The 24,144-nt window shown below is 45.7% G+C and overlaps 1 protein-coding gene across 1 annotated transcript; it reads right to left on the reverse strand.

Moving 5' to 3' along the window:
* Positions 1-12,371: 12,371 nt before the first annotated feature.
* On the reverse strand, positions 12,372-14,402 carry LOC123145088 (U-box domain-containing protein 26). Its single transcript, XM_044564403.1, has one exon. It carries the CDS (start codon positions 13,852-13,854, stop codon positions 12,631-12,633), a length of 1,224 nt encoding a protein of 407 aa, XP_044420338.1. The 5' UTR covers positions 13,855-14,402; the 3' UTR covers positions 12,372-12,630.
* Positions 14,403-24,144: the final 9,742 nt, after the last annotated feature.

The following is a 24,144-nucleotide window of genomic DNA, read 5'->3' on the forward strand; positions in this document are numbered from 1 at the left end:
TGCCGACGGCGATCACATCGACCTTGGAACCATTCCCAACGCGCATCGTCACCTCGTCCTTTGCCAGTCTCCGTTTATTCCGTAGTTCCTGCTTTGAGTTACAAATATGAGCAACCGCACCGGTATCAAATACCCAGGAGCTACTACGAGTACTGGTAAGGTACACATCAATTACATGTATATCACATATACCTTTGGTGTTGCCGGCCTGCTTCTTGTCCGCTAAGTATTTGGGGCAGTTCCGCTTCCAGTGACCACTTCCCTTGCAATAAAAGCACTCAGTTTCAGGCTTGGGTCCATTCTTTGACTTCTTCCCAGTAACTGGTTTACCGGGCGCGGCAACTCCCTAGCCGTCCTTCTTGAAGTTCTTCTTACCCTTGCCCTTCTTGAACTTAGTGGTTTTATTCACCATCAACACTTGATGTTCTTTTCCGATCTCCCCTTCCGCTGATTTCAGCATTGAATATACCTCGGGAATGGTCTTTTCCATCCCCTGCATATTGTAGTTCATCACAAAGCTCTTGTAGCTTGGTGGAAGCGACTGGAGGATTCTGTCAATGACGGCGTCATCCGGGAGATTAACTCCCAGCTGAGACAAGCGGTTGTGCAACCCAGACATTCTGAGTATGTGCTCACTAACAGAACTGTTCTCCTCCATTTTACAGCTGAAGAACTTGTCGGAGACATCATATCTCTCGACCCGGGCATGAGCTTGAAAAACTAATTTCAACTCCTCGAACACCTCATATGCTCCATGTTTCTCAAAACGCTTTTGGAGACCCGGTTCTAGGCTGTAAAGCATGCCGCACTGAACGAGGGAGTAATCATCAGCACGTGATTGCCAAGCGTTCATAACGTCTTGGTTCTCTGGGATTGGTGCTTCACCTAGCGGTGCTTCTAAGACATAATCTTTCTTGGCTACTATGAGGATGATCCTCAGGTTCCGGACCCAGTCCGTATAGTTGCTGCCATCATCTTTCAGCTTGGTTTTCTCTAGGAACGCGTTGAAATTGAGGACAACGTTGGCCATTTGATCTACAAGACATAGTGTAAAGATTTTAGACTAAGTTCATGATAATTAAGTTCATATAATCGAATTATTTAATGAACTCCCACTCAGATAGACATCCCTCTAGTCATCTAAGTGAAACATGATCCGAGTTTAACTAGGCCGTGTCCGATCATCACGTGAGACGGACTAGTCAAGATCGGTGAACATCTCCATGTTGATCGTATCTTCTATACGACTCATGCTCGACCTTTCGGTCCTCCGTGTTCCGAGGCCATGTCTGTACATGCTAGGCTCGTCAAGTCAACCTAAGTGTATTGCGCGTGTTCCGAGGCCATGTCTGTACATGCTAGGCTCGTCAACACCCGTTGTATTCGAACGTTAGAATCTATCACACCCGATCATCACGTGGTGCTTCGAAACAACGAACCTTTGCAACGGTGCACAGTTAGGGTGAACACTTTCTTGAAATTATTATAAGGGATCATCTTACTTACTACCGTCGTTCTAAGCAAATAAGATGCAAAAACATGATAAACATCACATGCAATCAAATAGTGACATGATATGGCCAATATCATCATGCTCCTTTGATCTCCATCTTCGGGGCACCATGATCATCTTCGTCACCGGCATGACACCATGATCTCCATCATCATGATCTCCATCATTGTGTCTTCATGAAGTCGTCACGCCAACGATTACTTCTACTTCTATGGCTAACGCGTTTAGCAACAAAGTAAAGTAATTTACATGGCGTTATTCAATGACACGCACGTCATACAAAATAATAAAGACAACTCCTATGGCTCCTGCCGGTTGTCATACTCATCGACATGCAAGTCGTGATTCCTATTACAAGAATATGATCAATCTCATACATCACATATATCATTCATCACATCTTCTGGCCATATCACATCACATAGCACTTGCTGCAAAAACAAGTTAGACGTCCTCTAATTGTTGTTGCAAGTTTTTACGTGGTTTCTAGGTTTCTAGCAAGAACGTTTTCTTACCTACGTATGACCACAATGTGATTTGCCAATTTCTATTTACCCTTCATAAGGACCCTTTTCATCGAATCCGTTCCGACTAAAGTAGGAGAGACAGACACCCGCTAGCCACCTTATGCAACTAGTGCATGTCAGTCAGTGGAACCTGTCTCACGTAAGCGTACGTGTAAGGTCGGTCCGGGCCGCTTCATCCTACAATGCCGCCGAAACAAGAAACGACTAGTAGCGGCAAGAAGAATTGGCAAACTCAACGCCCACAACTGCTTTGTGTTCTACTCGTGCATAGTAACTACGCATAGGCCTGGCTCATGATGCCACTGTTGGGAATCGTAGCATAATTTTAAAATTTTCCTACGTTCACCAAGATGCATCTATGGAGTATACTAGCAATGAGGGGAAGGGAGTGCATCTACATACCCTTGTAGATCGCGAGCGGAAGCGTTCCAATGAACGTGGATGACGGAGTCGTACTCGCCGTGATCCAAATCACCGATGACCGAGTGCCGAACGGACGACACCTCCGCGTTCAACACATGTACGGTGCAGCAACGTCTCCTCCTTCTTGATCCAGCAAGGGGAAAGGAGAGGTTGATGGAGATCCAACAGCACGACGGCGTGGTGGTGGATGTAGCGGGTCTCCGGCAGGGCTTCACCGAGCTTCTGCAAGAGAGAGAGAGGTGTTGCAGGGGAGGAGGGAGGCGCCCAAGGCTGTGTGTTGCTGCCCTCCCTCCCCCCCCCTTTATATAGGCCCCCTGGGGGGGCGCCGGCCCTGGGAGATGGGATCTCCAAGGGGGGGCGGCGGCCAAAGGGGGGAAGGGATGCCTTGCCCCCCAAGGCAAGGGGGAAGCTCCCCCCTAGGGTTCCCAACCCTAGGCGCATGGGGGGAGGCCCAAGGGGGGCGCCCCAGCCCACTAAGGGCTGGTTCCCTTCCACTTTCAGCCCACGGGGCCCTCCGGGATAGGTGGCCCCACCCGGTGGACCCCCGGGACCCTTCCGGTGGTCCCAGTACAATACCGGTAATCCCCGAAACTTTCCTGGTGGCCGAAACTTGACTTCCTATATATAATTCTTCACCTCCGGACCATTCCGGAATCTCTCGTGACGTCCAGGATCTCATCCGGGACTCCGAACAACTTTCGGGTTTCCGCATACACATATCTCTACAACCCTAGCGTCACCGAACCTTAAGTGTGTAGACCCTACGGGTTCGGGAGACATGCAGACATGACCGAGACGCCTCTCCGGTCAATAACCAACAGCGGGATTTGGATACCCATGTTGGCTCCCACATGTTCCACGATGATCTCATCGGATGAACCACGGTGTCGAGGATTCAATCAATCCGTATGCAATTCCCTTTGTCAATCGGTATGTTACTTGCCCGAGATTCGATCGTCGGTATCCCAATACCTTGTTCAATCTCATTACCGACAAGTCTCTTTACTCGTACCGCAATGCATGATCCCGTGACTAACGCCTTAGTCACATTGAGCTCATTATGATGATGCATTACCGAGTGGGCCCAGAGATACCTCTCCGTCACACGGAGTGACAAATCCCAGTCTCGATCCGTGCCAACCCAACAGACACTTTCGGAGATACCCGTAGTGCACCTTTATAGTCACCCAGTTACGTTGTGACGTTTGGCACACCCAAAGCACTCCTACGGTATCCGGGAGTTGCACGATCTCATGATCTAAGGAAAAGATACTTGACATTGGAAAAGCTCTAGCAAACGAAACTACACGATCTTTTATGCTATGCTTAGGATTGGGTCTTGTCCATCACATCATTCTCCTAATGATGTGATCCCGTTATCAATGACATCCAATGTCCATAGTCAGGAAACCATGACTATCTGTTGATCAACGAGCTAGTCAACTAGAGGCTTACTAGGGACACGTTGTGGTCTATGTATTCACACATGTATTACGATTTCCGGACAATACAATTATAGCATGAATAATAGACAATTACCATGAACAAAGAAATATAATAATAACCATTTATTATTGCCTCTAGGGCATATTTCCAACAAAGATAACATCAGCCACACCAAGGTCTTTCATCTCAAAGTTCTGAGATAGAAATGACTTGACCTCCTCAATGACTTTGAGGTTGGTTCCGAATATCAGTATGTCATCAACATACAAGCATAGTATAACTCCTTCGCCCCACCATGGCGATAGTATACACATTTGTCAGCTTCATTAACAATGAAGCCAACAGATGTCAGAGTTGTATTAAACTTATCGTGCCATTGCTTAGGTGCTTGTTTCAGGCCATATAAAGATTTCAGCAACCCACACACTTTTCCTTCCTAACCATCTATCACAAAGCCATCTGGTTGTTGCATGTAGATTTCCTTGTGTAGCTCCCCATTTAGGAAAGCCGTCTTAACATCCATCTGGTGGACGAGAAGACCATGTGAAGGCCGCCAACGAGAGTAATACTCGAATGGTGGTCAGTCTGGAAACAGGTGAATAAGTATCGAAGAAATCTTCCTCTTCTTTTTGGTCATAGCCCTTGGCCACAAGCCTAGCCTTGTACTTTTAAATCGTACCATCGGGACTAAGCTTCTTTTTGAACACCCACTTACATCCCAATGGTTTGCAACCATAGGGACGTTTGGTGATCTCCCATGTCCCGTTAGCCATGATAGAATCCATCTCGCTACGGACCGCATCCTTCCAGTAATCAGCTTCTGGAGAGGTATAAGCTTCTGAAATAGAAGTGGGAGTATCATCGACGAGGTACACGAAGAAATCATCACCAAAGGTCTTTCCAGTCCTTTGTCTCTTGCCCCTACCAAGGGTTTTTCGTGATCCTCGGGATTTTCATCATGTGTTTGTTCATAATATTGCATAGGAATGGCAGGCTCAGGAGTCTCCTCAGATTCCTCTCTAGAAGTGCTTTGCATATCTCTCATAGGAAAAATATCCTTGAAGAATGTAGCATCCTTAGACTCCGTAATTGTACCGACCTTCTGGTCAGGTACTTCATATTTCACTACCAGAAATCTATAGCCAACGTTAGCGTATCCCAAATTAACGCAGTCCACAGTCTTTGGTCCAAGCTTACGCTTTTTGGGGATAGGCACATTGACTTTCGCCAAACAGCCCCAAGTGCGCAAGTACGAGAGTGTTGTCTTTCTCTTCGCCCATTTCTCATAGGGAGTGATCTCATTATCCTTTGTTGGAACTTTATTCAGGGCATGACATGCCGTCAATATAGCCTCCCCCCACCATGCCTTGGATAAACCCGATGTATCTAACATGGCGTTAACCAAATCAGTTAGAGTACGATTTTTTCACTCGGCAACCCCGTTGCGTCCTCTCATGAATAATGTTGTGTTCCGCACAAAAAGAATCAAAATCACTCGAGAAGAACTCTCCACCACGATCTGATCGGACTCGTTTAATTTTCTTTTCAAGTTGATTCTCAACTTATGCCTTATAGATTTTAAAATAGGGTAGAGCCTCATCTTTAGTATTTAACAGATACACATAGCAATATCTAGTGGAATCATCTATCAATGTCATGAAGTATTTCTTTCCACCTTTAGTCAACACATCATTCATCTCACAAAGATCAGAATGTATGAGTTCTAATGGTGCCAACTGTCTTTCCTCCGCAGCCTTGTGAGGCTTGCGAGGTTGCTTAGCTTGCACACATGAAAGACACTTAGAACCTTTGGCTAAAGTGAAACTCGGGATTAAATCCAACTTAGCTAGCCGCATCATAACACCAAAACTAATGTGAAAAAACATGAATGCCAAACTTCAGATTCATTAACACTCGAATGAATATGGCTCACGACTTTATTACAAAAATCTGCGAGGGAAAGGCGGAACATCCCTCCGCTCTCATAACCTTTTCCAACAAATATTCTATATTTAGTAACAACTAATTTATTAGACTCGAAGACCAACTTAAACCCTTCTCTACATAGAAGGGAGCCACTAACGAGGTTCTTCTTGATGGCGGGGACATGTTGCACGTTCTTCAGCTGCACGATCCTTCCCGAGGTAAACTTCAGATCGACCATGCCAACACCATGAACAGAAGCACTCGCGCCATTCCCCATCAATACGGACCCGTGTCCTATGACCTGGTAAAAAGAGAACAATGAAATGTCAGCACAGACATGAACACCAGCACCTGTGTCCACCCACCAATCGGTGGGCTGAAACACTGAAAAACAGTAAATAAATTACTATACCCAGATGCACCATTCTCATTGTTGCCCACAATCATGTTGACAGACTTGGAGTCCTGTCCTGCCTTCTTATACTTGTTTGGGCACTTGTTGGCCCAATGTTCAACCGAACCACAAGTGAAGCAGTCCTCATCCTTCTTGTTCTTCTTGAAGGTCTTCTTGCCCTTCTTCTTAAAGTCGGTATTGTGTTGGACACCCTTCTTTCCCTTGGGCTTGTGGGAGTTGAAGTTCCTCTGGTTCACCATGTTGGCGGCAGAAGTTCCTTCGATCCCTTTTCCGCGTGAGTCCTTTTCCCTTGAGTTCTGCTCAACACTCAGATGACCGATGACATCCTCTACTGAGAATTCACGCGTCTGATGTTTCAGAGTGATAGCAAAGTTTCTCCACGAATTAGGGAGCTTAGCGATTATACATCCCGCGACAAACTTGCCTGATAAATCGCACTTAAGAAGCTCAAGCTCCTTAACAATGCATATTATCTCATGAGCCTGCTCCAATACAGGACGGTTCTCAACCATCTTGTAATCATGGAACTGCTTTATAATATACATCTCGCTCCCAGCATCGGTGGCCCCGAATTTAGATTCGAGCGCCTCCCACAAGTCCTTGGCAACATGCACATGTAAATATGCGTCAACCAATTTATCTCCGATCACGCTAAGAACTGCTCTGAGAAATACAATGGTGGCCTCCCTGAACGCCTTCTCCTATTCAGGAGCAATCGTTCCTGTGGAGACACCGACGACCCAGAACACATTCATAGTCGTGAGCCATAAAGTAGTCTTAGTCTGCCAACACTTAAAGTACGTACCGGTAAACTTATCCGGTTTCAGTGCAGCGGCAAAGCCACTTGCCGAAAAATTCCTACACATAATAGGTTTTTGGATTGTTGAATAAGTAGGCATTTTTTTGATTAATTTAATCCATGAATAAATCACTAGCATGGCGTTGAAAGAATTAACAACATGTTGATATTGAACCACGCAAGCACATACTACGCTAATGGCTGACACATCTACATATAACACTAGCATGGCTATAACAAAAAAATAGTAGGAACGGGATAAACGAGTTATACCCTCCAGTAGGCCAGGCAGAAGCTGCGGCGGCGGTGGCAGCAGCAGCGGCATCCTCAATTGCCTTCTTGTCGGCCTCGAGCTTCTCGGCACGAGACGGTCGGCTTTGGTCTGAGACATGGTGTTGGCGAAGACGACGCAGACGTAGAGGAAGTAGCGGATCGAAGGCGACCAGTCGCGTGGTCGCTTCCCAACAACCTATTCGCCCTCTCCCGTACATGATCCGGAGAGGCGGGATTTCAGAGACCTGCTCTCCCGTCGACCATGTACACGGCGAACGAGATGGAGTCACCGGCGGCAGCAGCAGCAACAAAGGAACGACGGTGGGCGGTGCGCGTGGAGCAGATGTGATCTGTTCATGGCGGCTAGGGTTAGAAGACACCTGACACATATATAGGCACATCCGCGTGGAGAGACGTGGGCTCAACCCACGTACGAGTCCGTGACAGCCCATGATCCGACGTCTTAGATCGTGGCCTAGCTGTCAGAAAACTCTCCGTTACTGACTGGCAAAAATAAGCGCATAGATGTGAGCTCGGCTCGGCTCATTCCGAGGAGTGTGCGAAGGCATCTTCTTTTCTCAAGTTCCAATAGCATGTGGAAGAGAAACCCAATGTCCAACTCCTCTCCAACTTTCGGGATGGGACTAAACTTCCCACTACACCTAGTGCCAATTAAACCCACATGAGCCCTTAAAGATTTTCAGAAATTGTTAGATGGACCTTAGGCCCACCATAATATTTCAACATGCCATAAACTCATACCGCAATTTTTTTGCGATACTAGTTGACGGTGCTAGTTTGCAGGATCTGTTTCGTCGGAGCCTTCGCAGTACCATAAAGTAGTTTTCTGGGAACCCTAAAATGGTTTTGTGGAACAGGATATGCTGGAGATGCTCTTGGCCAGTATTCCACTACAGTGTAATGCAAGTGTGGCTGTGTCGAAAGGCAGTTACATTCAAAGACATGGCGTCCACCACCTGGCATCGGCACCCACCACCAAGAGCAGCAGCAGCATCCAAAAAGAACATTGTCATCACAGAAATTGACCGTCCAGCCTTTGGTAGGAAACACAAACATTAAACGTAAAGGAAAGAATCTACTACTCCCTCCGTTCCTAAATATAAATTCTTTTAGATATTTCAAATGAACTGCAATATACGGTTGTATGTAGACATATTTTAGAGTGTAGATTCATTCATTTTACTCCGTATATAGTCATTTGTTGGAATCTCTAGAAAGACTTATATTTAGGAACGGAGGGAGTAGATCACAAAGGATACCGGCATATCGCATTGCAACAAGAGTTCAAAAGTTGTTCATGGGACAACAACAAAGCAAACACTATAACTCAGCCACTAACCTCTCTAATTAAGAGCATCTATATTGAGTTCCCTGCGAACTAATGTATCCCGGAACAACTCTTACTCGTTCTTGTCATCGACTAATCATAACACGGCAATTTTATACCACACTTTGCGTTATGCCGGATGACTTTTTTTCGCTTCCTTTTGCACAAATTTTAATTCAGATTCCGAATATCATCTATGATCCCACCATGAGTTAATTTATTACATATGCAGCGTCAGAAAAGGCAATGAAAGGCATAGTGGCCAATAAACAATAGATGCTACGAACTATTCTGTAGGAACCTACACGTTCATGTATCCAGAGAAAAAGGGCCAGAAAATGTAGCTGCGTCTGTGCATCTTTATCTTGAAGAAATAGAAAATTCATGTATTAACTGTCATGAAAAATATATGCCATCAAAGGGTCTCTTGGGCCTTTGCTCCGTTTTGATAGCATCAACTCAGTTTTCTCTTGAGAGATCAGCCTCCTAATTAACTCTTGTTGCCCTCTTCGGGGTTTATGGCTGGTTATGGAAATAAGTTGTCCCTATCCAGCTTATTCTAAAATTAGTAAGCTTTTAAAATAAAATTTTAGGTCAGCCTTTAAGAATAAACTGGCAAAAAGGCAACTTATTTTCACGGCCAGCCATAAGCCCCAAAAGAACTGGCCCTCATAAGCTTGGTTTCAGAGTTCTTGAGTTCTGCATTTGGATATGTTTTTCCATTTGCTTCACTTTGGGAGCTGTCATCGGTTTGACCAAAGACCAGCCCGCAGCCGGGTGGAAGGGGGCGAAAAGGCTCGGTTCCCGTCAAGTGGGGGCTCGAGACGCATAGTTTAGTTCTTGAGCTCTGCATTCGGATATGTATCTCCGTTTGCTTAACTCTGGGAGTTGCCATCCCTTTGACCAAAGACCAGCGTGCGGCCGAGTGGAAGGGGATGTTGGTCACCAACTCACCACCAATCATTCAATCCATTCATGGATTTTTCTGTTCCCTGCATGAACGGAGCTATACTAATTATTTCCAGGCTATCAAAACGGTCGGTTGGTTCATGCGTGGAGCGTGGAAAACGTAGTCACCGGACGAACAGACGGAGCAGCTACGCCACGTTGTGCATCAATTGAAACTGACGTAGAGGCCGAGGATCGAACTTTAGTCATGTAAAGAAAAGTTAAGCTTAAAAGGAGGATTAGTAGCATGTAGAATGCCGATGCTTTGTTGAGTGCCTTACCGCTTCTCCGTACCTACTAGCCATTTCTTTTCAGGACTAGGAAGCGTGCACATACATCACCATTCTTGACTAGACAGAATACTCGAACTATAGAAGCTATATGATCCAACTCAAAAGACTAAGACAACTAAACAAATCAACATTTGAAAATATAATATCTAGTACCAAGGACCCATCAGTGGCATTGGGTGCACGATGGAGTTATACTTACATTCAGAGATGCTTGGCATATCATTAGAAAAATAGTCTGTTAAAGCCATATGAACCAACTCAAGTGATACATACCGCATTCTCATCTGGTACTAACCGGAGCCACCAACTGACTTGTTGCATATCCCACGCATCAATATTCGTTTCATGGTCATTCAGAGCATTTTCTTCAGTAAGACGCATTCTCATCCAATGATGAACATGGTCACCAAAATGCAATCAACAAAGAATCCTGACAGCAAACTTGGCGTGACAACGTGACTACCACCAGGCCACATCACCCATTCATCGTTGACAGCAAACTTGGCATAACAATGACTGACCTAGAACATTTAAATGCAGTTGAATGCATAACAAGCATTAAGAACTGAGAATCGCAAAGTTAAATCCAATCTGCAAGTCAGTATGACCATTACAATTTGAAGCAATCCACGCAAAGCAACTTCCCCAATCATGGATATGAGGTTAAAGGATGACAATCGAAATACTAGTACATATACCAGGATCGCTCAATTTTAAATAAGAAAACTCTACGCAGATCAATAGAGTGTAGGCAAGAGATACATTAAATTCTAACTGTCGTCCAGGCTAGATGATAAGAGATGAAGCATCACAAAATGTCAAACAATTTCAAATAGATGATTTAGCTTGTGCTTCATAACCAACAAAATAATCGCATGAGTGCGATTTCACAGACTGAAATAACTGTAGGCTTTAGGACCAACTGAGCTAAAAAAAAAAGAGAAACCAGAATCATGCTACAAGAATATCCTCAGCCAACGACAGATCAAAGGCATATATCCCCTTACATGAAATAAAAACTAGCAGGCATATTTAATTTCGTACTGCAATTTCTGGTTGCCTCAAGGAATTAACTGGCAAATTTAAATATTTAATAAATAACAAGTCATATATTATTCAATACAGAACACATGTCAAAAGGGAAATTATTCCGACATCACCTAGATCTGTACATCCCACTAAGCAATAAGCATATAACCAAAAGCTACAAATAAGTTACGACATACGGCTTGATTTGGAAATTGAATTGTTTGCAATACAATTATGAAGTTTGGAATAACGCTCATCCAGATTTTCTAAAGTTCTCAAGTACAATTACAAAATCTAAAATGAGGGTAAGAAAAAGGAGGTGAACCCATAATGTTAGTCAATAGTACAACCATATAGAGTTAAAAAAGGAGGTGAACCCATAATGTAACTTTAATAACAGTGCAAGACTTCAGAAATTAAGGAAAAACCTGAAGATGTCACAGGAAATCAAAATCTCTATAGCCTGTAATACATAGAACAACATGTCAACACAGGGGTGCCTATTTATTCTTGCATTAAAGTAGACTTGTCAAAAGGACAAGAACCATATGAGATGTTTATCTTGAGGCAGTCAAATTAGGGTATCTCTCCTTTAAAAAATCTTTCCTGTAAATTGATCAACAGTGACAATAGAGCACAAAGATTTCGTGGTGATATTTATACTGCAGAGTGTCAGTAATGCAAACTTAATAAGAATAATTACACAATGAGCTAAATAAAACCAAGAAGATTAACCTTGTAATGTCACTTATCAAACCAAGAGAATGGAAATTTAAATTATTTACTTCACTTGAAAGCCACAAAAACTATAAGAAAATAAATAACTGAACAAATATGGTGTTATAGGGTAAGAAACAATTTAAGGGCTAAAATTTTGTAGTTGTCTACTATATAGTGTGCCCTAACTAAAATTGCCAACCATGAAAGCTAGTAGCACTTGGCTCCTCAACAAAACGAAATAATTTACAGACATGAGGTGTTGCTCCCCTTCTGGGGTGGAACCAAGATTCTGTAGGAACATAAACAGTTCACAATTAATTTTGTATCCTAAGATGAAATACAAAAGAAAAAGAAATAATCTTCGTGATTCCAGGTAAAAGAAATATAATTGCCTTAAGATGTGACTTGCAGTGTCATGACATCACACCAAAAATTAAAGCCTAAAAAATATAAATTTTGAGGAGCAGCCACGGATTTCACCTGGAAAGGAAGACAGAAGAGAAAATTCAACATCCTGCAACTCCTATGTCAGACGGAATATGTGTAGAATGAAGTTCCAACATTTCTACCTAAAAACCTCAGTGCCATCTACATATGAAATTCCAATGGGGCGCTGACCATGACCAAATAGCAATGCAGCTCTTTTATTTTTTTGTTATCTCAAGCAATCAAAGCATACATGATATAAACAAATTAATTTGCATCAGAGAGTGGAAGTAGAAGTCTAGAATTAAACAAGGTACATATGTATATGTACACTTTTTAAACATGAATTTCTACTGCAAGAGTGTCAATAAAATCATACTACCACCGTTACATACAGGCACCGCTGCCCGGCCCTAGCCTCATGAAATTTTCTTTAGGGGAGAAAATCTCTCCTGTGATCCTACTACCGCCGTTACATACAGGCACCGCCACCCCGCCCTAGTGCCGTGGTGGTTCAGATTCAGAAAGGGGATGCAATGCGGGGTTAGTATGGTTGGAGGAAATCAGCCGAGTTGGCCATGGAGTCGGTGGTCGGCCAGGCAGACCGGAGCAGCTTCAGGAGGTGCTGCGCCTTGCGTTTGGCACGCTCCGAGCAGCCGCCTTGCACCATCATGAGCAGCTGACTCATGGCACCTGCTCGGACGGCCTCCAGCTGCAGCACCTCAGACCCGCCCACCACGGCCACCAATGCGCCCGCAGCATGCTCAGCCGCGCGCCCGGACATGGCACGCACTAGCGCGATCACCAGCGCGGCACCACCTCCAGCGCCAGAGACAACCGCCTCGCGGCCACCCTCTGTCCGGGACAGCCGCTCCACCGCTGCCAGCGCGCGCTCCAGCTCGCCGGCGCAGCCGCCCTCCGCCACTCGCCGGGCCAGAGCTGATGCGGCGCCAGCTGATACGGCGCGCTGTCTGTTCTCCTTGGCCAGGCAGAGAGCAAAGACGCCTCGGATCCCAATGCGCACTGCACGGGCATTGGCCTTCTCGTCCACCAGCGCGACCAGGCCTTCAATGACTCCATCAGCTGCGCCAAGCACCACCCTGGCCTCCGCCCCAGACACCGCAGCAGCCGCCTCCACGACGGCACCTGCATTAACCTTGGCCTCCAAGGTCGTCCCCTGGCTGCCAAGAACTTTGCCAAGCCTGGTGACCCTGTCTTCCCTGCCCACCACATCCACAGCTTCCGCCTCCCCCATCCCTACCAGGGCGAGGACCGCCATGGCCTCCGCCTGAGCCTCCTCGGCGCTGCCCCCGAACGCCATTTCCACCAGAGCCGCCCTGGTCTCGTGCGTGGCCATGACGAGCCTGTTCTTGTCAGACTCCCTGGCGAGCGCCCTGAGCTTCCTGAGCACGGGGAGGGCAGGGCCCTGGGCGATCAGGGAGCGGATGAGGTCCGGGTCGGCCGGCTGCTTGGGCGTTGGGATGCGCTCGACGCCGAGGGATCGGTGCGCGACGCACCATTCCTGGATGAGGCGGCGGAGGGTGTGGTTGGGGATGAGCGTGAAGTCGGCGAGCGGCGCGCGGGTGACGGGGCAGGTGGTGTTCCCCGTGGCGACCCACGACTCGATGCTGGCACGGTCGTAGGTCTGGCCGGTTGCCACGGTGACGGGGTCCTGCATGAGCTCCAGCGAGATTGGGCAACGGAAGTACCACGGGACCTGCAGCCCTACCGTGTCCAGCCCCAGCGCCAGCGGCACGCTCCCTGGCATTGGCGAAACTCGACTGCTCCACGCCGGGCGGCGTTGTGATTTGGATCTGGCCTACTCTAGCTAGCTAGCTTGCGATGAAGATGTGATGCGCGTGGGTGTGGGTGGGTTGGTGGTGGGTGGACACGAGACGGGGTTGGGGGTGGGGGGTGGAAGGAGAGCGAAAAAGTGGACTGGTGGAGAGTGGAGATCGAGGGAGACGAAGAACGTAGGTGCATGGGCCGGGTCGGGCCAGCACTGTCGTGCCTCGGGCCACGTCGGGCTCAGACCAGTCGGGCCGGACAGCCCGCCGGACGGCACGGGTGCCTCGCCGGAGCGCCGAAGCACGGCACGCAGCACTCCGGGCCGGGCCGCTGTTAGGTGTGGTGTCGTGCCGGGCTGCCGTGGGTCTGCTCGAGGACGATGCCGTTGAGGACCTGGCGGTGGAGGCGGAGGCGCTTGGAGTGGGGTTGGTTCGGGTAGCGAGACCCAGAGGTGGCGGAGGAGGATCTGCAGGAGGAGCACGGAGCCAGCGCACGGGGGGGTGGAGGTAGGAGAAGCAGTCGGGGTCGGGGCAGTAGATAAAGGACAGAGAAAACGTGATTTCGAATCTGATTTTGACCGGTCAAAGCTGGGTTGCTGGCTGTTGGTTGGCCTCACGTGCGTTAGAGAGAGACAGAGAGGTTCTCGAGCCCTCCTATTTGCCGGTCGCTGCGGCGGCACGCAGTATTTTTTTTCTTTTTTTTCATGGGGAAAGCTGTCACTTTATAGATTAACTATGTTATCATTGATCACTCTCGATTGACCAGGAGCAGCTGCTTTCGTCGAGTTGTAGCACTCTTTTCTTTCTCTATTTTCGAAAAACTCAATACTTTTTAAAAAAAAATACTAACGCCCACACGTATGGGCGTTTGCATCTCGCCCACACGCACTCGATGCCGTCCATCAGCTGCACAATTTTTGGAGCACTGAAAATTGCCACGTCAGCCCACGGACTCGTGCGGGCTGAAACTAACCTGACCGAACGCCGCCGACTCCTTTACCTCACCTTATCTTCCCACTCCTCGCCTCACCTTTTCTTCCCCACACCCACACCAGTACGTCACTCCTATTCTCTCCTCCCCCGCCAGCCTCTAATCCGGCGAAGCCCGGCGGCTCCCGGCAAGGGCTGCGCTAGATGCGCGGTTGGAGGGCCCCAGATGGCAGTAGATGGCTGGATCCAACCCAAGCACGCCAAGGCACGGAGACCACCCGCACGACCGTCTCCATGAGCGGCGGCTTGCCGCAGGCCGGGCGGCGGCGTGGCTACGACCAGGTCGAGGCGTTCGCGCGGCCCTGGAAGAGGAGAATGAGTCCCTCCACGCGCGACCGATGGGCGTGTCAGCGGCGGGGCGATGGAGATGACGAGGCGGAGCTCGAGGAGGTGCGGCAGAGCCGAAGCCAACGAGACGCTGCTCAAGGAGGCGGGGCGCAGTCGGAGAGGAGCATCTACGGATCAACAGGGGCTCCGGCGCCGCGGGATGGTCGTGGTGGACGCCGACAGGGGCAATGGCCCGATCGGCGGGCGGTTGGAAGGCGCGGGTGAGGAGAGCAAGGCGATGAACGAGGCGGGGCGGGGACGCCATGCGGAGCTCGGGCGCTCCAACGCCGCGGCATGGTCGCGGTGGACGCCGACGGGGGCGACGGCCTGGTCGGCGGGCGGCTTTGGAAGGTGCGGCTGAGGAGGGCAGGGCGGCATTCAGCATTGTCGGTGAGGGGCCGGGGCTAGGACGCCTCGCGGAGCTCCTCCATGAGCGGGAGCACGAGCTGTAGGCAGCGGAGATATGCGTTGCGACTGCTGGAACGGGTGGAACATGCACGCGATGCCATGGTGGCGAGCAGCTTGTCCAGCAGTTTCCGTCGGAGAGCTCCCGTCCAGCCACTGGTGAGCAGGATCCCCATGACGAGCCCGGCCAATGCGCACGCCTGGATGCACCGGTGAAGTCGGGATCCACCAGATGCGCATGGAGTTCCTTGTCCCCGGCAATGATTCAGATGGTGCATTGCTGTTCTGCTAGTAGTACATTTGTTCTCATGCTCTGATTTGCAACTAGATAGCTCTATGTCTTTTTCATTGCCTGATCTGTTCTGATTGAGGCACTATTTTTTTCTGAAATCTTTGTGTGATGGCAACTTAACATTTTGTTGTGTGCATGAAAAATGGCAATTTTATTGCTTTGACATGGCAAATTCATAAAAAGATCATATGGCACTTTTATTGCATTGAAGATGGGAAATTTATTATACTATGGGGAATTCACTATTAATTGCAGATTTGTTTTCCATGGCAAATTATAATCAACTGACATGGCAATTTTTACAATGGTGTATATGTTCCATCTTTTGTTGTTAGTGAATAGTTGCCATGGCAAGTTGCTATTCAATTGTCAGAGTTAGTTTTTTGCCATGTCAAACTGAATTTTGTGTAAACATAAATTTGAAGCATCAATTTCTGAAAAGCCATTGCCATGGCAATTTTGATCATTTTTTTCGTGGTATTTCACATGCACGGCAATTTTTCATTCACACAAAATATGGCAATTTTGATTAAAAAAAACAACATGGCAAATTTTTGAACAACTTTTTTATATTCTAAACATGGCAAATTTAGGGTTTTTTGTCAACACTCCCATGACAATCTTTATGCTTTTTTTCTAACTTAACCACGGCAAATTTAGTTTGTTAATAATGGAAAATTTAGTTTATTCACCATGGCAAATTTAGTTTATTGGTTCATGGCAAATTTAGTTTACAAATCATGGCAAATTCAGTTTATTGGTTCATGGCAAATTTAGTTTACAAATCATGGCAAATTTAGTTTTCAAATCATGGCAAATTTAGTTTACATGAATTCGTCATGGCAAGTTTTGATACGAATCTGCCGTGGTAAGTTTGGATGTGAATCTGCCATGGCAACTTTTCTTGTTCATACTTTGATCTTCAAATTTTTGTGTTTTTTCGCACACGGCAAACTCATCATACAAAACACGGCAACTCTTTGATACAAATCTGCTATGTTTTCTATGATGAATTTGCCGTGTGCAAAAAAAAACTTAGTGTATGTATCATGGCAAATGTAGTTTACGGGGCATGGCAAATTTTATTTCTTTTTTTGCAACGTGGCAAGTTTTCTTTTTTAACGGGACCATGGCGATCTCATTGCATCTTTCATGGCAACGGTAGTTTATGGAGCATGGCCAGTTTTCTTCCTTCTTTTACAACCTTGCAAATTTAGTTTACGTGAATAACGTCGTGGCAAGTTTTGATATGAATCTGCCATGGCAAGTTTCTTGTTCATACTTGAATTTCCAACTTTTTGTGTTTTTCACACACGATAAATTCATCATACAAAACATGGCAATTCTTTGATACCAATCTGCCAGGGCAAATCTCTTTGTTCATACTTGATTTTCAACTTTTTGTGTTTTTTCTAACACACGGCAAAATTATCCTTCAAAACATGGCAATTTTAATTAAACTTCCATGGCAATTTTAATTAAAAATGCCATTGCATTTTTAATCTTTTATTTGTCCTGTCAAATTTTTGTGTTCACATGAATTTTTTGACTATTTTGTGTTTTTTCACATGGCAATATTGAATTTTTTTTGTCATGGCAGATTTGCCATATTTCATTGGGGGATTAAATATGTGTTTATAAACCTTTGCTATTATTAAAAAACTCAAATGGCAATTTTACTGCTATTTTTCAAAGCTGATGGCATTTTTAGTAGCTGAGCAAAATCTGGGCTTTTATTTGTCAAAGAAAGAAAACAAAATCTGGGCCTTTTCATTTAATTTGTTGTCAGTGGGCTTTTTGTTCCTTTTTTCACAGGGAAAAGGGCCTCGTGTGATGGAGAGGCGTGCGGGCTGTGTGTCCCCCCCGGCGAACGAATTCATGCGAGGGATCGATCCCATCGTGCTGAACGTGTATGTGGTAGGGTGCTCTTCGTGCCACACGTGTGGGCAGTTTTAATATTCGCCCACACAGAGTTGTGTGGGCTGCCTGCTAGATATGCCACACAGGGGCGTGTGGGCCGATGTCCATTGTGCCACACGCGTGGCAATTATCGGCGTCCTTTTTTTACCCCCTCCGATTTTTTAGTCTGCATGTAAGTTTAGCCTGAAGTCGAAGTATCTCTATTTTGACCAAATTTGTAAAAAAAAAATCAACATTCACAATACCAGATCAATATAGTTAGATTCATTGTGAAATACAAAATTAAGCACCCACAAGTTTTCCTTCCCTAACCCTAGGTGGCTAGGGCAAACTCTCTCCTTCAAAAGCATCGCCGGCGAGCCCGTGGATTCGCCTCCCCTCTGCCTGCCGCTCCGGCGGCTGGTGGTGGGGAGGGGAATCCCGATGCCTCCGCTCCATTTAGTAGTTTAGGTTAGGGTATTTTAGTCCTCGCATGTGCGGTGCTCGGGCGGATGGCAACGCTACTTCTTCGAGTTTGTCTTCCGGGCTCCGTTCCTCCTCGAGTTCGTCCGTCTGAATGTAGTTGACGGAGCTCCGACGTAGATTCCTGCCATCTCTTTGGGGCAGTGAGGTTAGGGTTTCTCGTCTTGTGGCGAGATTTGGTGTCAGGTGCTTCAGATCTATGCAAGGGTTCAACGGCGACGACTGCGACTCGAGGGCGCTAGCCCTTAGGGGTATGTGCATGAAGAGTTCCCGGCTGTCATCGACAAGGTCAAGCCGGCTCCGATAGGGGAGCGGCGACAGCAGCGCGTCGGCGGCTCGTTCTGGCGACAGTAGTGGTTGTTTGGAGGTCTTGAAATCTCAATGTAATTTTTATTATGTTTGAGATGCTTTGTACTTCTGCTGAATTTTGATAATAGATCTGGATCATTTTCAAAAAAAATATTCATTGTGAAATATAGTTTCATAGTATATATATTTTATTTTAGATGTTGATATTTTTTAATATAAATTTGGTCAAACTTTATAAAGTTTGACTTGACAAAAATCTAATACACGGAGTAAAAAGGACCGGAGGGAGTATGAATGTCTGCGTTTGCATTGTGTTAAAAAAGGATAAAAATGTGATGTCGGATTTTTAAACTTCTCGTGCAATTGCCTCGTTCGACGTGTCGGGCCATCTTTTGGATGTGTTCGCTCCACACACAGACCACGCGAATGGGCTTCTTGGCTGGCTTATTTCCCTTCCCCCACGCCTCTCTCTTCCCCACCCTTCTCCCCGACTAGATCCCGACAAGCTGCGGTGGCCAGCCCACTAATCTGACCAGATCCCCGGCATGGGTGGTCATCGAGCAACGCGAGAGGATGTCGCATAGCGCCATAGAGGGGGTGGGGGCTGCAACGGAGGGTGCTGCGATGGAGCCGCCTCCTCGCCAGGGGAGGAGCCAGTGGTGCCAGCTGATGTCGTCGTAGAGACGATGAGGGCAACAAAGGAGAGCTGCGGGAAAGTCGAGCCCTCTTTGCCGCCGGCTCTGATCTGTGTGGCTAGCATGGGTTGTTGTCATAGGCGCTGGCGTCGACGAGGTGGATGAGCCCATCGCCGACCAGGAATTGGGCTTGAGGTCGCCCATCCTTCCCCTTTCCCTTTCTCTTGTATGTCGTCACCACCAATCTCCCCCACCATCGGTATCCTCTGCCACAGCCACCGGCCCCCACCATCACCCTCGACCCCTGATACGTCTCCAACGTATCTATATTTTTTATTGTTCCATGCTATTATAGTATCAATCTTAGATGTTTTATATGCATTTATATGCTATTTTATATCATTTTTTGGGACTAACCTATTGACCTAGTGCTCAGTGTCAGTTTTTCTTTGTTTTGGCTTTTTAGAAAATCAATATCAAACGGAGTCCAAACACGTTGAAACTTTAGAGTGATTTTTTATGGACCAGAAGGGACCCACGAAGATTCGAGAGAGGACTAGAAGAGTCACATGGTAGTGACAAGCTCACCAGGCGCGCCCTAGGGGGGGCTGAGCTTGTGGGCCCCTCGTGGCACCTCTGGACCTAATTCCACCTCTATAAATTCTCAATTATTCCCCATATACCGAAGAGCCACCCGAAACAATTTTTCTACCATCGCAAGTCTCTGTTCTTCCGCGATCCCATCTGGAGGCCTTTTCTGGTACTCTGTCGGGGGGAATCGATCATGGAGGGTTTCTACATCATCCTTGTTGTCCTACAGATGATGCGTGAGTAGTTCACCACAGACCTACGGGTCCATAGCTAGTATCTACATGGGTTCTTCTCTCTCTTTGATCTTCAATACAATGTTCTGCTCGATGTTCTTAGAGTTCTATTCGATGTAATCTTCTTTTGCACTGTGTTTGTTGTGATCCGATGAATTGTGGGTTTATGATCAGATAATTCATGAATATTAATTGAGTCTTTCCTAAAGTTTATTATGCATGTTTGTTATAGCTTTGTATTTCTCTTCGATCTATCCGTTTGGTATGACGAACTAGATTGATTTATCTTCGGTGGTGGGGGGGGTGCTTTGTGATGGGTACAATCTTGCGGTGTTTTATATCCCAGTGACAGAAAGGGACAAGACACGTATTTGTATAGTTGCCGTTAAGGGTAAAACGACGGGGTTTATTCATATTGTTTAGTTTACTTTGTCTACATCATGTCATCTTGCTTAAGATGTTACTCTGTTTTATACTTAATACCCTAGATGCATGCTGGATAGCCTCGATGTGGGGAGTAATAGTAGTAGATGCAGGCAGGAGTCGGTCTACTTGTCTCGGACGTGATGCCTATATACATGATCATTGCCTTGAATATCGTCATAGCTATGAACTTTTCTATCAATTGCCCAATAGTGATTTGTTCACCCACCATATGCTATGTCCTCGAGAGAGAAGCCTCTAGTGAAAACTATGGCCCCCGGGTCTACTTTTATCATATATAAAAACACAAAAATACCTTGCTGTAATTTTCTATTTTATTTTTTCTTTATAATTTATTATCTACCACTACAATATTTAATACTTGCAAGTAACTGCCAAGAGGATTGGCAACCCTCTTGTTTGCGTTGGGTGTAAATATTTGCTTTTGTGTGTGCAGGTGCTGTTTACGAGGCTTTGTGTGATTCTCCTGCTAGATAAACTTGGTTCTTAACTGAGGGAATACTTATCTCTACTGTACTGCATCATCCTCTCCTATTCGGGGAAATCCCAACGCAGCTCACAAGTAGCAGGAAGACATCATCAAAACCTATCAAGTACCTTCGCACAAACTATCATCTACTTGCTCTTATTTTTTATTTGCCTTTTTATCTGCCTTTGCCTCTCGTTTTCATTTGTGTTTGCTCGTTTGCTTGCTTTCTCACTATGTCTCAAGAAAACACCAAGTTGTGTGATTTTTCAAATAGTACTAATAATAATTTTATTAGTACTCCAATTGCTCCTCCCGCCACTAGTGCGGAGTCATGTGATATTAATGCCGCTTTGCTAAATCTTGTTATGAAAGAACAATTTTCTGGTAGTCCTAATGAAGATGATGCATCTCATCGTAATACTTTTGTTGAATTATGCATATGCAAAAGAAAAAAGATGTGCATAATGATATTGTTAAATTGAAATTATTTATGTTCTCACTATGAGATCGGGCTAAAACTTGGTTTTCATCCTTGCCTCGAAATAGTGTTGATTCTTGGGATAAGTGTAAGGATGCTTTTATTGCCAAGTATTTTCCTCCCGCCAAAATTATTTCTCTTAGAAATCAAATTATAAATTTTAAGCAACTTGAGCATGAACATGTTGCATAGTCTTGGGAGGGAATGAAATTAATGATAAGAAATTGTGCCACTCATGGTTTAAGTTTATGGATGATTATAAAAAAATTTCTATGAGGGGTTAATCTTTGTTTCTAGAAATCTTCTAGACTCTCCTGCAAGTGGAACCTTTATGGAAATCACATTGGGAGAAGCTACAAAACTCCTTGATAATATTATGGCAAATTACTCTCAATGGCATACCGAATGAGCTCCAACTGGTAAGAAGGTAAATTATGTCAAAGAAATTACTACCTTGAGTGATAAAATGGATGCTCTTATGAAATTGGTTGCTAATAAAAAAGCTCATATTGATCCTAACGATGTGCCATTATCTACTTTGATTGAGAAAAATAATGATGCCGTTCATGTGAATTTTGTCTCTAGAAATAATTTCAATAACAATACTTATAGAGGTAGTTTTAATCCTAGACCATATCTCGGAAATTCCTCTAATAACTATGGTAATTCCTATGGAAATAATAATAATAATAATAATAAGGATACCTACTGATCTGACAGTAATATTAAGGAATTCATTAATTCTCAAATGATTTTTAATGCCATGGTGGAAGAAAAATTGAACAAAGTTGATGATATGGCTAGGAACATGGATAGAATTGCTCATGATGTTGAAACTCTTAAATCTAAATTTTTTTCACCTAGGCATGATATTAATGAGTCCATTAAAGCTATCCATGTCTCCATTAATGAAAGTAAAGAAACAACCGCTAGGTTGATAGCTAAGCGAGAATTCCTAGAAAATGCTATTCCGCCCGATTTTTACCGTAATCATGATGAGGATATTAAAATGATTGGTGTCTCACCCATATAAGCTTTGTTTAATAATATAAAATTTGATGAAAAGGGGACTGGAGATGAGTCAACTTTAGCTAGAATGCGTCCCAATTGTTCGGAGGGTGATGATCTTAATGATAAAAATAATAAAAGTGGGTTTGGAGAGGTCAAGACTTTAACTAGTGATGTGCCCACCACTTTAGATTGCAAGGACTTTAATTATGATAGTTGTTCTTTAATTGAGTGTATTTCCTTGTTGCAATGCCTGATCAATTCACCCAATGCTTATGAACAAAATAAAGCTTTTACTAAACACATCGTAGAAGCTATGATGAAAGCTCATGATGAAAAGCTAGAGTTGGAAGTTTCAATACCTATGAAATTACATGATAAATGGGAACCTACTATTAAACTAAAGATTGTGAATGTAATGCTTGTTGGGTAACGTACTAATTAAAAAAAATCCTATGCACACGCAAGATCATGGTGATGCATAGCAACGAGAGGGGAGAGAGTCGTCCACGTACCCTCGTAGACCGTAAGCGGAAGCATTATGACAATGCGGTTGATATAGTCGTACGTCTTCACGATCCGACCGATCCAAGTACCGAACACACGACACCTCCGAGTTCAGCACACATTCAGCTCGGTGACGTCCCACGAACTCACGATCCAGCAGAGCTTCGAGGGAGAGTTCCGTCATCACGACGGCGTGATGACGGTGTTGATGATGCTACCGACGCAGGGCTTCGCCTAAGCACCGCTACGATATGACCGATGTGAATTATGGTGGAGGGGGGCACCGCGCACGGCTAAAAGATCAACTGATCAACTTGTGTGTCTATGGGGTGCCCCTGGCCACGTATATAAAGGATGGAGGGAGGAGGAGGCCGGCCCTCATAGGGCGCGCCCAAGTGTGGAGTCCTACTAGGATTCCCTAGTCCTAGTAGGATTCCTCCTCCCACATGGAATAGAAAAAAGGGAAGGGAGAAGGAGAAGGAAGGAAGGGGGCGCCCCCCCTCCCTAGTCCAATTCGGACCAGTCCATGGGGAGGGGTGCGGCCACCCTTTGAGGCCTTTCTCTCCTTTCCCGTATGGCCCATTAAGGCCCAATACGAATTCCCGTAACTCTCCGGTACTTCGAAAAATACCCGAATCACTCGGAACCTTTCCGATGTCCGAATATAGTCGTCCAATATATCGATCTTTACGTCTCGACCATTTCGAGACTCCTCGTCATGTCCCCGATCTCATCCGGGACTCCGAACTATCTTCGGTACATCAAAACACATAAACTCATAATACAAATCGTCACCGAACGTTAAGCGTGCGGACCCTACGGGTTCGAGAACTATCTAGACATGACCGAGACACGTCTCCAATCAATAACCAATAGCGGAACCTGGATGCTTATATTGGATCCTACATATTCTACGAAGATCTTTATCGGTCAAACCGCATAACAACATACGTTGTTCCCTTTGTCATCGGTATGTTACTTGCCCGAGATTCGATCGTCGGTATCTCAATACCTAGTTCAATCTCATTACCGGCAAGTCTCTTTACTTGTTCCGTAATGCATCATCCCGCAACTAACTCATTAGTCACACTGCTTGCAAGGCTTACAGTGATGTGCATTACCGAGAGGGCCCAGAGATACCTCTCCGACAATCGGAGTGACAAATCCTAATCTCGATCTATGCCAACTCAACAAGTACCAT

Source organism: Triticum aestivum, chromosome 6D (genome assembly GCF_018294505.1).
Source record: "Triticum aestivum cultivar Chinese Spring chromosome 6D, IWGSC CS RefSeq v2.1, whole genome shotgun sequence".
NCBI lineage: Eukaryota > Viridiplantae > Streptophyta > Magnoliopsida > Poales > Poaceae > Triticum > Triticum aestivum.